This window comes from Sphaerodactylus townsendi, linkage group LG14 (genome assembly GCF_021028975.2).
Source record: "Sphaerodactylus townsendi isolate TG3544 linkage group LG14, MPM_Stown_v2.3, whole genome shotgun sequence".
Taxonomy (NCBI): domain Eukaryota; kingdom Metazoa; phylum Chordata; class Lepidosauria; order Squamata; family Sphaerodactylidae; genus Sphaerodactylus; species Sphaerodactylus townsendi.
In genome coordinates, this window is record NC_059438.1 from 43,299,191 (window position 1) to 43,314,611 (window position 15,421).

Genomic DNA, 15,421 nt, shown 5'->3' on the forward strand with positions numbered 1-15,421 from the left:
TGGGGCAGGCGGGGGGGAGGAGTGTTAGAGGCACATCACAAGGAGTTAATGCCACCATTGCTTGCAGTGAAGGACCTTGCCCTATAGAAAGCAAAAGCAGAAGCGTTGGTTTTATACCCCACTTTTCTCTCTTTCAGGAGTCCCAAAGTGGCTCCCATTCCCCTCCATCCCACAACAGACCTCTTGTGAGGTAGGCAGGGCTGAAAGAGTTCGGAGAGAACTGAGACTAGCCCAAGAACCTCCTTTCTTCCTACGGATCTGATTTGTAGATTGCTGCTCTCAGGGAATTTCCTGCTTACACTTCTGTTCTTCATCTTGGCACCATGAGGGCAGGACATGCCTTCTGTATCTCTATCTATCCTAGCTAGTTAGATGAGGGCCATTTATGCATGCACGACTTCTCCCATGGCTGAAAAGTAGTCAAGAATCTAACTCTGATTCACAGTGGGGGTTTCCTGGTTATCCCATTCTCCCCACCCCATGTGGTTCTCCCAATCTGAGCTGCTCCACCCCTTAGTTGCTGCCATGCAACCTCCATTTTGGGGGAATGCCTGCAACCTTTTGAGGGGCACATGTTGCCTATTGATAGTGGCTGAAATAGTCTGATGGCATGGTCTGCCATGCCAAACAATAGTTTTGCAGGGAAGGAAGGAAGGAAGGAAGGAAGGAAGGAAGGAAGGAAGGAAGGAAGGTAGGTAGGTAGGTAGGTTGCAGCAGCAGGGGGGAGGCAAGGGAAGAGAGGCCAGCAAGGATTTTGTTAATGAAGCCAGCCTTATCAATTTCACTGGGTTCCATGCTCCACTGATACACTTTAGCAATGAAAAGAAAAAAAGAAGTTAGCGTGGTGGCGGCTCCCTGAAACTTTTGATCAGTTTGAAATGGTGGCCGGTAGAGTGGGAGGAACTACTGCGTTTGGTCTAGCCATCTGTGGTGGCGTGATACACCAGCTAGAGGCCTTGCTCAACATCCAAGAGCTTCATGAACTGCCTCCAGAACCTAGACATGAATTGGCTGCCCCAGTCGGAAATTATTTTGAGCGGGTCAGCATGGAGGCAGTAGATATGCTGAATAAACAACTTTGCCAGTTTCTGTGCTGACAGGATTCCCCCACAGGGTACAAAATGAGCTTGCTTGGAAAAAAGATCCACCACCACCCAAATGACAGTCTTCCCTTTGCTGGAGAGGAGATCTGTGATGAAGTCCATTGAGATCACCTTCCATGGGGCCTCGGGTGTGGGCAAGGGCTGAAGCCGGCCCGGGTGTCTGCCTGGGACATGCTTCGCCATGGCGCAAGTGGAGCACCCCTTTACATAAGCCTCCACATCCTTGTGGAGAAACCACCACCAAAACTGTCGGTGGGCCAGGTTTAATGCTTTGATGAACCTGAAATGGCCCGCCAATTTCATGTTGTGGCAACCGACAAGGACCTCGGCCCGGAGGAGTTTGGGGACACAGAGCTTGTCCCTCTTCCACCAACCACCCTGCTCTTCGAGAGGCCCCACCCTTTCCCCCTCAGCAGAGAGCGACCTGTGGAGAGCTTTCAGTTCCTCCTCCAGGGGGAGGTTGGGCTTGGGCGGGACAAGAACGTCGGCCTTCGCTTTACTCCTTGTGACCACTTGGAGGCTGAGCTGGGTGGGTGTGAAAATGATGCATGACGGGAGGTGGGATAGGGCGTCTGTGAGGCAGTTACATTTGCCCAGGGAAAATGGAGGGTGAAATCAAAGCGCACAAAAAAGTCCGCCCAGCGGAGCTGCTTCGCATTCAGTTTGCTGGGGGTTTTGAGCGCCGCTGAGTTCTTGTGGAGCAGCAGTGGCGTAGGAGGTTAAGAGCTCGTGTATCTAATCTGGGAGAACCGGGTTTGATTCCCCGCTCTGCCACCTGAGCTGTGGAGGCTTATCTGGGGAATTCAGATTAGTCTGTACACTCCCACACATGCCAGCTGGGTGACCTTGGGCTAGTCACAGCTTCTCGGAGCTCTCTCAGCCCCACCTACCTCACAGGGTGTTTGTTGTGAGGGGGGAAGGGCAAGGAGATTGTCAGCCCCTTTGAGTCTCCTGCAGGAGAGAAAGGGGGGATATAAATCCAAACTCTTCTTCTTCTTGTGATCTGTCCAAACTCTGAACGGGTGCTGGGTGCCTTCTAACCAGTGGTGCCAGGCCCTTAGGGCTTTTTTGATGGCCCCACAGTCTCCTTGTTACCCACAGTCTAATTTAACTTGGACCCACTAAATTTCTTGGAAAGGAAAGTGCATGCGTGGAACCTCCTATCTTCCCCCGCCTGGAGGAGGGCAGCGCCCGTAGCTATATCAGAGGCATCCATGTGCACTATGAACGGAGGGGTTGGCATGGTGGAGGATGGGGTTGAAAACTAACGCTCTTTTGAGGTTCTGGAAAGCAGCTTGGGAAGCTTCAGTCCAATTCAGAGGGGCCTGGCACTGCCAGGGTCTGCTCCCTCAGTGCGGAGCAGGTCGGTGAGGGGGAGGGCTTTTTCTGCAGTCAGAGATGAAATGTCAGTAGAAATTTGCGAAACCAAGAAATGACTGGAGCTGCTTACAGGTTTGGGGAGCTTGCCGATCTATTACAGCTTGCTGGGTCCATCTTGACTCCTTGGCCTGAAATACGGTCGCCCAAGAAGTTGAGTTTGGACTTGTGAAATTTGCATTTAGACAACTTTGCAGACAATTTGTTGATTTTCAGCCGTTTCAACACCCCTCTGACCAAGCACACATGTTCTTGCTCATTCTCAGAATAAATCAGCAAATCGTCAAGGTAAACTACCACCCCCCTTATACAAGAGATCATGCTTAATTTCATTTATCAGGTTCATGAAAACCCCTGGGGCTCCACTGAGCCTGAAAGGATTAATGACAAGATACTCAAATTGTCCTAAAACTGTGTTAAAACTGGTGAGGTGCTCTTGGCACTGAGATCCGGACCCAGAAGTAAGCTTCCCTACGGTCCAGTTTTGTGAAAACCTTTCCCTTGGACAAACTACTGAACAGATCTTTGATGAGAGGCAAAGGGAAACTGCATTCAAGCCTCAGTACAGAGTCTAGGGGAGCCATCCTTCTTTTTCCTGAAGGCCCCATGTGGGAAGTTGCCGGTTGAATGAATCCGTGTTCTAAGTTTTTGTCCAGGAATTCTTGCAGGGTGGTCATCTCCTTGGGCTCATGGAGTAGACTCTGCCCTTGGGTAATTTGGCTCCCAGGATAGGGTTGGCGATTCAGATCCGCCAAATCTGTGATTCGGCCCAAATCATCCCCGATTCGAACACACCGAGGCAGGTCCAAATGCATGGTGTCCAAATCGGCCCCGATCTTCCTGAAAGTTTGGTGCTGATACCTTTAAAATGTTTGTCTCACTGCTCCTTCACATGGAGGTTCGACCACCTAGAAATTGCCAAAAAAATTTGTTTTCCAGCTAGTGACACCAAACTTTCAGGGTGTCTTCAAGACACTGCTCTGATCATGCACCCCAAGTTTGGTGCAGTTTGGTTTGGGGGGCCGAAGATTGCCGAAGACTGCTCCCCTTGGGCTGCCCAGGGGTTTGGGGGCAGTTGCTACGATAGCGGGGTGTGGATGAGCTTGGAGGACCCCAGCTTGAGGTGATTGCCACAAGGCGACTCTATGAAGCAGATCACCCTGTCCTTCCAGCAGATCTCCGGGTCATGCCTGGAGAGCCAAGACATTCCCAGGATCACTGGGTAGTGGCCCAGCTTGGCCATAACGAACTGCCTCTTTTCCCAGTGGGGGCCGCACTTAACTAAAACAGCTTCAGTTCTGTGGGTTGACCGGGACCCATCCATGGGGCTCCCGTTCATCTGCTTGAATTTCATGGGAGTCCTGAGTCTTTTGAGTCTCAACCCTAGCCCTTCTGCTACCATGGGGCGCATCAGGCACTTGGAGCACCTCGAATCAATTAGGGCTCCCACAGTTACTTGAGTTCTCTACTTAGGGTTGGAAAGGGCTAGGAGGGCAATCAGAGGGGCGGAAGTTTCACTCACCTGATGGTCAGCGCCTTGTCGGTCAACCTGGCCATTGGAACGCTTCAGGCCAGGTTGTCGTCATTTCCTAATGACTTGCTGCTTTCCCCGGTGTCTGAGGTCTCCGGGGCACTCTCCCTATCGGTTGAGGGCACCTTCTCCAGTGCCAGGGCAACTTTCAGGGACAGCTAACACTTAGATCCTTTCTTTGCACAATGAACAAAAAATGAGCCTTGCAAAAAAGCATCAGAGAACACTTGGAGATCCCAAGAGGGGTTCCCAAAAGGCATCCCTATAACAAATTTGAAATGATGGTGGAGATGGGCAGACAGCACCATTAACATGGTGGGGGCCATGAGACCCAACCATTTTGAGATGGACCTGGCCATTTGGGAATGATTAGCAGTGAACTTGCAAATTAGGGATTTGATGGCCAGCGCCCTCTGCAGAGGCAAAAAGACTTTGGACTGGGAAGAATCCAAAACAGCCCCAATGAAGTTGAATGACTGAACTGGGGTGAGGAGGGGCTTCTCAAAGTTTACCAAAAGGCCTAGGCCAAGGTCATGTCAATTTGGCCATGCATATGGTTGGGGGAGTCCCCCACCAACAACCAATAATTGAGGAAAGATGGTACAACAGCACAAGGCAAGGTGATTGACAACCACTGCCACACATTTAGAGAAAACCCTGGGGGAGGGGGGGGGTAAACAAAACAGTGGGACTGTATACTTATGCATCATGTAAGTCCAGCACTGAAACCACGGTGAAGGGGTGAGCAGTGGGATGATGTCAGCCAGAGTCAGCATTCGGAACATATGGATAAGCACGTGGAGACTCTTGCTCACATTATTCTTGACTGTCCGAGATATGTGGGCATCAGGAATTTCTCTCCCAGGCTGGCCCTTTACAAATCTGATTCCTGTTCTGTTATGGAGCTTCTGTTAAACAACACAGATGTCATGCTCTTGGAAAAAGTAGCAAAATTTCTTTTACAAGTGACAGAACTTTCTAAGTAATGTATACTGCTATATACAGTCCTCCTGTCTGCGCTTTGAATGTACTCGATTTGTATTTCAAAAATGTCTGGCAATGCTCTAGAACCTATTTTTAAATGCCAAATAAAGGTGGTAGTTGTTGTTGATACGCATGTTTGCTTAACACACTCCAATCCAGGATTCCAAAGGCAAGTCCCTCCAGATTTCTTATCTATCAGAAAGTACCTGGAACAGGACTGGCCCCCCGACGTTCTGGTGGAATCAGGTCAACAGTGTCGTCGTTAAGAAGCAATTCCTCCACCTCCAGCAAAAGCTGTGGAGGAGGGAGGGGGTCAGCCGAGCAAAATTGGGATTTGGAATAGTCAGAAAGAGAAGTCCATTCCAAGAAATAACCATGCTTTATTATGTCCAGAACCCCATGTTCAGCAGTGATAGATTCCCAAACACTGTAGATCAGAGACGGAAAGGGGGAGGCTTCTAGTCATTGGCCTTTAGACTTGGCCTTGGACTCTCCTAGAGAAGAGGACCTGGACCCTCTCTTATTTTTGTGAGATTGAGGGAAACGCTTGAATGAGCCGGACGATTGTAGGGTTGGTGAAACTTGCTGCGGTACCTAGAGGGTTGGGGTGGGTAGCGAGACAGTTTCTGGGAAGAAGAGTGCCTGGGGAAACACCTGGGCTTCTAGGAAGGGAAAGGAAGGTGAGAAGTAACACCTGGCGGCCGTGCTGTGGCAAACCCCTTTTTGATGCTATGGAGCACCTCATCAGTTGTAACGTTGAAATGGTTAAGACCATTGAAAGCCATTCTAGGTGGGAACAGTATCCATAGCTGGATCATAAAAGGCTTGGAAACAATTGGTGTCAGCCAAAACATTTGAGTATTCATTGAAAAAGCAATGAGACAGTGGAGAACTGAACTGACAGTTGGAAGTGAAAACTATGGGTCAACATCCAGTGAGGGCTTTTCCAAGATGATTCACTATCACCTTTACTGTTTATCATCACCATGATCCCACTAACACTGATTTTAAAGAAAACAAAGTTGGGCTATCAAATGGCCAAAGACTCAGAAAACAACTCACATTTGCTGTACATGGATGATTTGAAGCTGTACAGGAAATCAGACACAGAAATCCAGTCACTAATAAACACAGTCCAAATATTCATCACAGACATTTCGATGGAGTTTGGCCTGGAAAAGTGCGCTACTGTGGCAATACAGAGAGGCAAGATCACTGAGAGTGACGGCATAGAAACACCTGATGGCCAACTAATCAAGTGAAACCAAGAGGCAGCTTATAAATACCTGGGCATTTTGCAGCTGGATAACATTGAACACGGGCAAGTGAAGATTGTGGTCAGCAGAGAACAAACTCAGAGAGTCAGGAAAATTTTGAAATCCAAATTAAATGGTAGGAATACCATTAAGGTCATCAACCCCTGGACCATACCCATCATAAGGTATGCTATGGGAACCATAAACTAGACACAGGCTGAGTTGGATGCATTGGATAGAAAAACTCAGAAGTTTATAACAATGCACCATGCCTTACGCCCAGTGGTGGGATCCAAAAATTTTAGTAACAGGTTCCCATGGTGGTGGGATTCAAACAATGGCATAGCGCCAATGGGGCTGGGCGTGGCTGGGCACGATGGGGGCGTGGCCGGGCATTCCAGGGCGGGGCATTAATAATTTCTCTGTTACTGTAAAAAACTCTTACTGTAAAAAAAAGTTCCTAATTTCCAGCTGGTATCTTTCTGTCCATAATTTAAACTCATTATAGCAAGTCCTATCGTCTGCTGCCAACAGAAACAACGACTTCTCCTCTAATTGACTGCCTGTCAAATACTTAATACTTTCAAATACTTAATTTTGTTTCTAGAAATCAAAAGGATACTTTCCTTAAACAAAGAACTTTACCATATTTCTAAAACATGTTTTTAAAACAGCCCAACAGGGAGAGTTATCCCATTTTCTACCGTCGCTAACCAGCCACATAGGAAACAACAGGACTTTATGATTTTTGGACCTAATAGAATTTCTAACAGAAAAGCAGACCCAATTAGTAACCCCCTCTCGGCACACACAAATAATTAGTAACCCACTCTCGGGAACTGGTGAGAACCTGCTGGATCCCACCTCTGCTTACATCCATGCAGTGATACCAATTGGTGAAGAACAGAAATTTGCTGAAAGCCCAGACAACCCTCTGCCCCCTCCATATCATGACTAGCGTTTGGTGATGTTGAAGGAGGCCCATTATTTTCCAAAGGTAAGTCATGTTTAGAATAAAAGGAATGACAACAGGTGTAAAGTATTTTGTTATGTTTTAATAATACAGGTCATGACAACCACCAAAGATCTGAAGACCTCCCTATTTATCTCACAGCTGGCTTTCTGTGGCTTTTTAGCTGTCTCTACATTTGTGTGTATATGTGTCACAAAAATCTACCAAGTAAATGCAAAATAGCACTTTAAACTTGGAAATTTATTACAGATTTATATAGTAATTTAGTAATATGTAGTAATTTATTACACCACTGAACTTGAAAGCAAGCAGGCAAGTGAGCACAGGTGCGCGCAAATGGGCAAAAATTCCACAAATAAAATAACAAGGTCTTAAATCTATTAATTTCACTTCATCATGAAGTACATCATGAAAAATGGCATAAGGAATGGTCTCCATAGCAGTTTCCACAAATTTTAGATACACACAGATCAATGTACATACAGCACTGAATAATCAGAGCAATTGAATATATGGAACTATTCCTAAGCTAAAATTCCTAAAATTCCACCTGTGCTGCTTGCAAGGATAAATCCAAGTACCTTATTCATAAGCACATAAAAGGCTTTCCCCACTCCATTTTGGTTATCAAAAACTAGAAACCAAACAAGAATAGTATAAAGAATACTTTCTTCACCAAGAAAACAGGTGATTTAAAAACTACAGCTGAGAGTTCAGTTCCCAGTAAGACACACTGTATGTGCAAAAGCAGCAACTGAAAGCGCATATTAACTCTTTAATGCAGACAGGGCACCTTCCGCTCAGCAACAGCAGGACCAATCGCTTGAAAACAACCATCCACAGGCACAGACACCAACACCGGCTTCTGGAAACATGGGTCCAGCTCAAGAGACAGCCACATGAATAAGGACACCTTGCAGTAGCACCTGTGTGGATTCACAAACCCCACCCAATCAGGGGACAGATGGGAAGGGGATCAACCTCTGCCCCGTGCAGAGATCTGGGAGGTTTGCATTGCATGGAATGGTTTGCATTTACATGGGCTTGCTGGCTCACCTGCACTGGTGTCCTGCGTATGTGTGAGAGAGAAAGAGAATTGACAACAGCTGATGTTTGTGCAAAGCCCCACCAGCAGGACAACCGGCGACTGGACGGGGCGACTGTTCCACTGCACGTGACTTTTTCTTTTTTAAAGGGAGTTTGTTTTCTCCTTTGGAAATATTTGAAAAAGGCACAATTTTGTGAAGATTCAGGTATTTTTGTACTGTCCTGGGCGAGTAAAGTTTTATACATGAATGGCAGGAAACGAAATTTGGGAAAAGCGAATTATTTTAGATTTAGACAGACCATAATGTCGAATCTCCACTAGCACCTGGGTTTAGCTGAGAGTAAGGTGTCTCTGCCTCTTTCTTGCGTCACTATTATTAGCAAGACAGCTCATTCATGTCACCAAGTTCTAATGCACCAAGAGCTTCCACTGCATTTGCTCTCAAGACAGACACTTCAGGTTCTCTTGCACGCCTATCAGAGGCTGCCTCAGATGTTCCGTGTAAAGGCAAAGTTCAACTGCAATAAAACAAGCACAACAGACTCCACCACTACCTCCACTGAAACTACCTTCCGTCTGTAATGAGAACAGCCATGGAAACACTGTACTGTCAGAAGCCTACAAAGAGACTCGGATATAAAATATGGCATTTATTTGACCCTTACATAAGGAGAGGCAGTTTCACTACAGCTCCTCTCTGACACCTCCTGAGGGACCAGAATGACCTTTGGCCATTTCCATGGATGTGCAACAGGCACGTTCAGTGGCTGCCTCATACACTGTCAGAATGCAACATTCTCTTTCTTGCTGAAAAGCACTGCTATAAATGCAATGTTATTTATCACCTCAAGTCAAGCACAACCTGAATGCTACGTTGTTAGCAGAACTAAAGAATAAATCCAAGAGAAAGTTTTCCATTTTAAAAAACTCTTCAGTTGAAACCCCAAGTTCATACCCAAAAATGACAAAGAGCAGTTTTCCAAGCCCTGCCAAAGGAAGGAGGATCTGTGGCAGAAGCAATTCAATATTAGAAACTGTTGGTACAAACCAATGTTCAATCATACCAGTGACAAAACTGCAGGATAATACAACTGCCAGGAGAAAATGCCTTGGAAAAAGCTGATTTTCAACTGGGTTTGTCTATATAAATCTTCACTGTTCACGTTACTTAATAACAGTTAATCTACTTGTTTCGTTCAACTGAAAGTTATTAATGGTATCAGAACAAGCAGCAGGTTTCCCCAATGAGATAGAATCAACTCATACAATGCAGGTGAAAGTGTTATATCCTGATTTCTTAATTTCTAGCAGATACAAATTACTCTGAGTTCTCAGAAGGACATACTTAATGCTTGTGGATATACTGCCTCCCTCTGACAAATGGGATGATCCACCCAAAAATATAACATTGATTGCAAATTTTCTTTTTTGTCACAATGACCAAACTGTTTTCATCCTCTGGTTCCATAATGGATTTTGAATTCAACTCAGTAGAATGCACTTTGATAAAATGGTCCAGATCACAAAGTAGCTCTACTTCAAAATTACAATTCATTATTTCAGTCTTGTACATCAAAGTAGTCAATCACAGGTTCATCTTTGAAGATTTGTTCCAAGTTGTTATTCCCATACCTGAAATAAGCACAGTGAAATATGATGAATGTTCTGAAAAATCTGAAGACTTTTTAAATACAAAAAAGCAGGTTTGACCTTACCAAGGGATACAGTGCCTCAGGGAGAAGACAGTCTTTAATGGGAAAAAGACAGGTTGGACTTTCCATCTAGTTGCCTTCTCCATGAAGTTGTCTTGTCTTCCGCGGGGCAAAGTCATTCAAGCTGGTTAGGTTCCATCTCCAATTGTTCAGGCCATGCCAATATTTTGCAGCTCCTCTGGCCGGTAAGAAGCTTCCCTATCCAGGCACACAAAAGCACTGCCCCAACTATCTCCTCACTAGGGTGGGAATCTTGGATGACTTCGCCCCACTGAAGAGAAGTGAGTCCAACATGTCAAATATCCTAGGGTAGTACCTGCTGAAAGACTCTCCTCCCAAACGCTGCTTCTGCTGACAGCTGTTGGTCAACTCTGTAATGTCTCACAAAAGTGGAAACCAGTCAGCATAGTAATGCTTGGCAGTCAGCAGTGCCCATGGAAGAGGGGTGCCCCATGCAGTGACGTAGCCATTGTCCCCAATAAAGTCTGGCTCTCTGGAGGAAACAACACTGTGAGTGTGGCAGTTAGTCATTACCTGGTATGAGGCAGGCAAGCAGGCAGGCATCACCTCTACCTACATTAGTACCTTATGAAGATGACAGTTGCAAGCTGAGCCTCTGTGGTGAAACTGCCAAGTGGACAGATAGTTCACAGACCTCAAACTATGGCAGTAAGAGACCTCCTCCGCTGGCTGGACGTTTCCTCTCCCTCTCCCCATGGGAATGGAGCACCCAGCAGACAGCAAGGAAGCAGCTAGGAGGCAGGTACCCCCAGAACTGGGGCTTCTCCCAGACAGTTGCAATGTGCAACTATTCAGAGTTCTGATTAAATTTTTATTAAAAGATAAAAGCCTGCCATTGGGTTTTTGTCCCCTATACTGTCTGTATACCATAAGTTGTATTTTGGATTTTGAAATTCTGCTTAAATTTATATTTTTAACACTCTGTTGTTCTTTTATGCTGGTTGATGGCTGTAACAATTAACTGAAACTGAAAAAATACAAGCATAATTCAAAGTTGGCAAGGTTTCAGAAAAGAAATTACCCCATAACACTCAATGCAATAGATAAAACATCAAAATAATTGAATAAGTACTATCAAATAACAGAAGAGGTTCATTATTCCACCAACCTCAATAATAAAATAAATTCAGGTCTCTCTGCTATTCTGTCACTATGCAATAAAAGTCTTAAGTATATAAAAAAGTAAAATACATTATACCACTGTTCAGCAACTGAGAGACAAACCAGTATAACTTCTACTAAAGAAACCCTAGAAAAGTCCAACTTACAAATTTACATTAAAAGAACTTATGTAACTCTAATTTCTATTTCTACTGAAGTTTCGTACTCTCCCTTAATGCCATTGTGAGTGCTCTCCCACCTTCAAAACCACATTTCTGTACTGTTCAGTTAATATTTTAAGAGTCCTTAAAAACTGTCACCCATGCACATAATTCATTCAAAATAACTAGGATCCAACTGACAGATCATTTGACCAGATCAAACAAATATCAAGTCTGGTGGGATACTCTTTGGAGGAGACCCCGGCCATGCAGGGCCTGTAAGACAGAGCTCTTCCACCAGGGCTATGGTTGAGGCAGCAAAGGTACTGCATTTAGCCGGTCTTCTTCTTCCCTTTCCCCTTCTTTTATTCTGTTGTTATTTCCTTAAATTGATATAACTGTGTAGTATGGGGAATTGGCTGTTTTGTTAGTTTTTAATGCCATTTGGATTGAATTATCAGAGACTACTGCAGGTTGTATATTTATTATACTGATTTTATTTTATATTGAAAGCCTCCCTGAACCCATAAACAAACAAACCAATAAAAAGAATGTCACACCAAGATCAGAATCAAATGACAACTACTGGATGTCCGGACGTGGCCGGGGCTCCCGCTGCCACCTTGCCCGGACTTGCGTGTTCGGGCGGTCAGGCGGGAACCTCGCCGGTCGGTCGAAATGTCGACGCGATCAAGGCGGAAGTGAGTGACGAGGCAAAGCGGGGCCGGGTCGAAGAGGCGATGGGGAAACAGGGCGGGGGCTCGGTGGCGCGCAGGGAAAATGAGCAGGGCCGTAGCCTCTGCCACGCTCGGAGCGCAGCTGAGCCCGTCCAACAGGGCTTAGAGTGGCCTCAGCTGGGGAGGGGGAGGAATTTGAGGGCCGGAAAGGCATTTAAGGAGGGAGGCAACAACACGCTGGAGCTGCTGCTGCAGCAGGGTCCTGGGAGGGGACTTGTTGGTGATGGTGGGGAGAACGGGAGGGAGTGGCAAGGTGGGGCCGGGTGGGCAGGCCAAAGGCAGCTCAGACTGGGGAACTGACTCTAGCCCAGTGAGGTAATTGGGCAGGGCGTGCCAGCCCTTTGCAGCTTGGGTCCAGCTGTCAGTGAGGCAACTGCAGCAGATCCATCTCCTGCACTCACAGGGATTGGATGGGAAGGCTGTGAAGCCAGGGACGGGCTGCCTAAAACAGCAGGCGCCCTGTGGGCTAAACTATTTCTTGGCCCCTCGGGCCAATTGGAAAAAGACACCTCTGGGGAGACAAGCCCCAGGAAAGGGCGGGAGGGAAGGAACCACAGCCCAGGAGCCCTGGGTGAGGAGGGGAAGCGCCACACTGGATGTCCTGCATTCAGGAGAACATTTATTTTGGCACCACAGCATACAACTCATACATGAATTCACCAACAGCAAATTCCAGTGGTACTTCTAGTAAATGTACCATGGTACTTCCCTTTCTATGAAAGGCGAGGTTTCATCCTCATTTATTAATACAGTCAAAACCAGAATAGGTTTAACAAGAATCCTTGAATGGAGGAGGACTTACTTCTCTGACTGCTTGTGATGAGGAATAGGAGGTGGAAATCTGTTCTGCCTCTCCTTGGTAAGCAGAGATGTCAGAGAAACTGTCGGACAAACTGATTTCCCTCTGGAAAAAAGAAGTCATAATATCAGTGAAATCTGTCCCGTCATGTCTGTAACTAAACACCTTTTTATGTCTGTGTAGTTTATTCTTATTTGGAAACAAGCAGTTTTCTTCTCGTTTTATCATGATATGCATTGTGTGGAAATACTCATGAGCACTTGTGTTACGTAGAGAAATTAAATGACAAAAAACCCCACCCTCTGAGTCACAGACAATGGGGCTTTTTTGATATGAAAAGACACACAATTCTACAAAAACCCTTAGCCCAGAATTAGGGAGAAGACCCTGAGTAGACCATAATACTCATATTGGTCCTCCCTATCATATGTGAAAACTTCTACAGCGTTCATGACTCTTTTGACAAAGCCCCCAGTAGAGACCCCGAGCAAATTTAGCAGTCATGGGATAAGAGGACACTTCCTCCTATAGATTAAACTCTGGTTAAACAGGAAGCAGATAGGAGTTCTCTCTCTCTCTCTCTCTCCCCCCCCCCCATTTATTTATAACCTTTCCCTGCTGCTTCTGCAGAGTCCTGCCCATTTCTCCCAAAGGAAGGCAGTGAGCAGTGAGGTCCACCAGATCACTAATGGACTCAGAATGATTTAATCTGCTCTAATAATTTAAATGATCTAGAACGGGAGGCAAGGAGGATAGTGGCTAGATCTACAGATGACACCAAATTATTCAGGATGGTGAAAACAGAGGCTGATTTTGAAGCAGTCCAGAAGCCTCTCTCAAAATCAGCTCAACAGGCAATGACAGTCAATGATATTCAATGGAGGCTGGTGTAAGGCAATGCACAGTAGGACAAACATTACTGTGTTTGAATATATGCTGATGGGTTTCAAGCAGGAAGGGGCTAAGGAGATTGTGGGGTTGTAACCATATAACTCAATGTGTATGTGGCAGAAGTAAAACATGCAAACTCCATGCTGGGGATTGTTATGACTTCAAAAGGACAAAGCTGTAATGCCCTCATGGATTCTGTGGTGAATGCACAAATGAAATATTGTGTACAGTTCTGGTTTCTGAATACCAGAAAGTGCAGGACAGAGTATCCAAGCTCATTCAGCGGTTGGGAGCACCCGGCCCGTAAGCATTTGGAGCTTTTCTGTTCAGAACAAAAGGCATGACAGCAGCTTATAAAACAGGACTAAGCATGACAGCAGCTTATAAAATTATATGCATGAGCTGGAGAAAATGGATAGATTTTTTCCCCACTTCCATAAACTACTAGAACTCCGGGGCACCCAGTGCAGGTGATTGGTAACAGATTCAGAACCGATGACACACTTCTTCACATGTGGAACTAGTTGTCACAGAGTTGAATTTACGCAAGAGAAAGCCTGCTACAGAGGCCAGCAAGGTGCGGCTAAGCACTGGCTGAGCACAGCTGAAAGCAATTACCACTGCACACAGAAGTTTAACTGTGAGGAAAAACTTTATCACCAGTGCAGATATTTACAGTGCATACAGGAACTCCAACAGCAAACGGGCAGCATGCCCTGCAGCAACAGGTAAACCCTAAGAGCTAGTGCTGGTAAGCAAGCACTGCTTTTATATAACAAGTAACCAATCATAACCAAGAACAGCTGACTGGTTTCAGCTGGTTCTGACAAAGTGCTGGGAGGAGCAGCTGTCAGATTAGATCAGTTTGATCTACTTGTCTGCTCTCAAGATGTGACAGGTATTTTGGATACTGTAACACTAGTTGCCAAAAGATGTAGTGACAGGTGTTAGCGTAGATGGCTTTAAAAGGAGATTTAAAAGCTTTATAGAGCATAAATTCATTAACAGCCACTACTCCTAATGACTATACCCGTAATCTATATATATAAAAATGGAACCATGCATTTGTTGCTTCGAGAATAACCCCGCACCTGCTGGCCCAAACGCTCTGAAAATTTCATAGACACTTACTCGGGAGGCATGAAAGGGAAGAGAAGTGAGGGAGGGGACAGAGAGTGAGGGGTAGCATGCAAGGGAGGGGAGGGAGCAGGCCCAGCATCTGGATATGACCCACCCACCCTAGCAGAGGGAGACAGAAGGGAGGGAGGGAGGGAGGGGGAGGGGTGGCATGCAAGGGAAGAGAGGGTGGGAGAGGGAAGGGGCGGAGGGGGAGGCATGCAAGGGAAGAGAAGTTAGGGAGGGGAGAGAGTGAGGGGTGGCATGCAAGGGAGGGCAGGGAGGGGGCACAGCATCTGGATATGACCCATCCACTCTAGCAAAGGGAAAGGGGAGGGAGGTAGTGGGAGGGGTGCCATGTAAGGGAAGAGAAGAGGGAGGATGCGGTCACACACATCAATGACATTGCACAGTATCAGCCTGCGTGTTTCCATGAGCACGTACTGCTGGCCTCTGCAACTGATTTGCTGCTACTGTTCCTTTCCCATTTCACCACAATAAGCCACAGCAACGCATAGCCAGGCCCCGCTAGTTACATATAAAAACATAAGAGGTGATCAAGTAAAATGTAGGAACTGAATAAAATGGGCAGTGTTTTCTATGGGAAGTCT

The 15,421-nt window shown here is 46.1% G+C and overlaps 1 protein-coding gene across 3 annotated transcripts in view; it reads right to left on the reverse strand.

Annotated features, from left to right (window-relative positions):
- Positions 1–7,286: 7,286 nt before the first annotated feature.
- NFX1 (nuclear transcription factor, X-box binding 1) overlaps positions 7,287–15,421 on the reverse strand; it is an 89,560-nt gene continuing 81,425 nt past the window's right edge. For all 3 annotated transcript variants that reach the window (XM_048515182.1, XM_048515181.1, XM_048515180.1), the window contains 2 exons: positions 12,807–12,908; positions 7,287–9,904 (listed from right to left, as the gene is read on the reverse strand). In XM_048515182.1, coding sequence (XP_048371139.1) covers positions 9,832–9,904; positions 12,807–12,908 — 175 coding nt within the window. In that variant the 3' untranslated portion in view covers positions 7,287–9,831. The remainder of the gene's footprint in view (positions 9,905–12,806; positions 12,909–15,421) is intronic.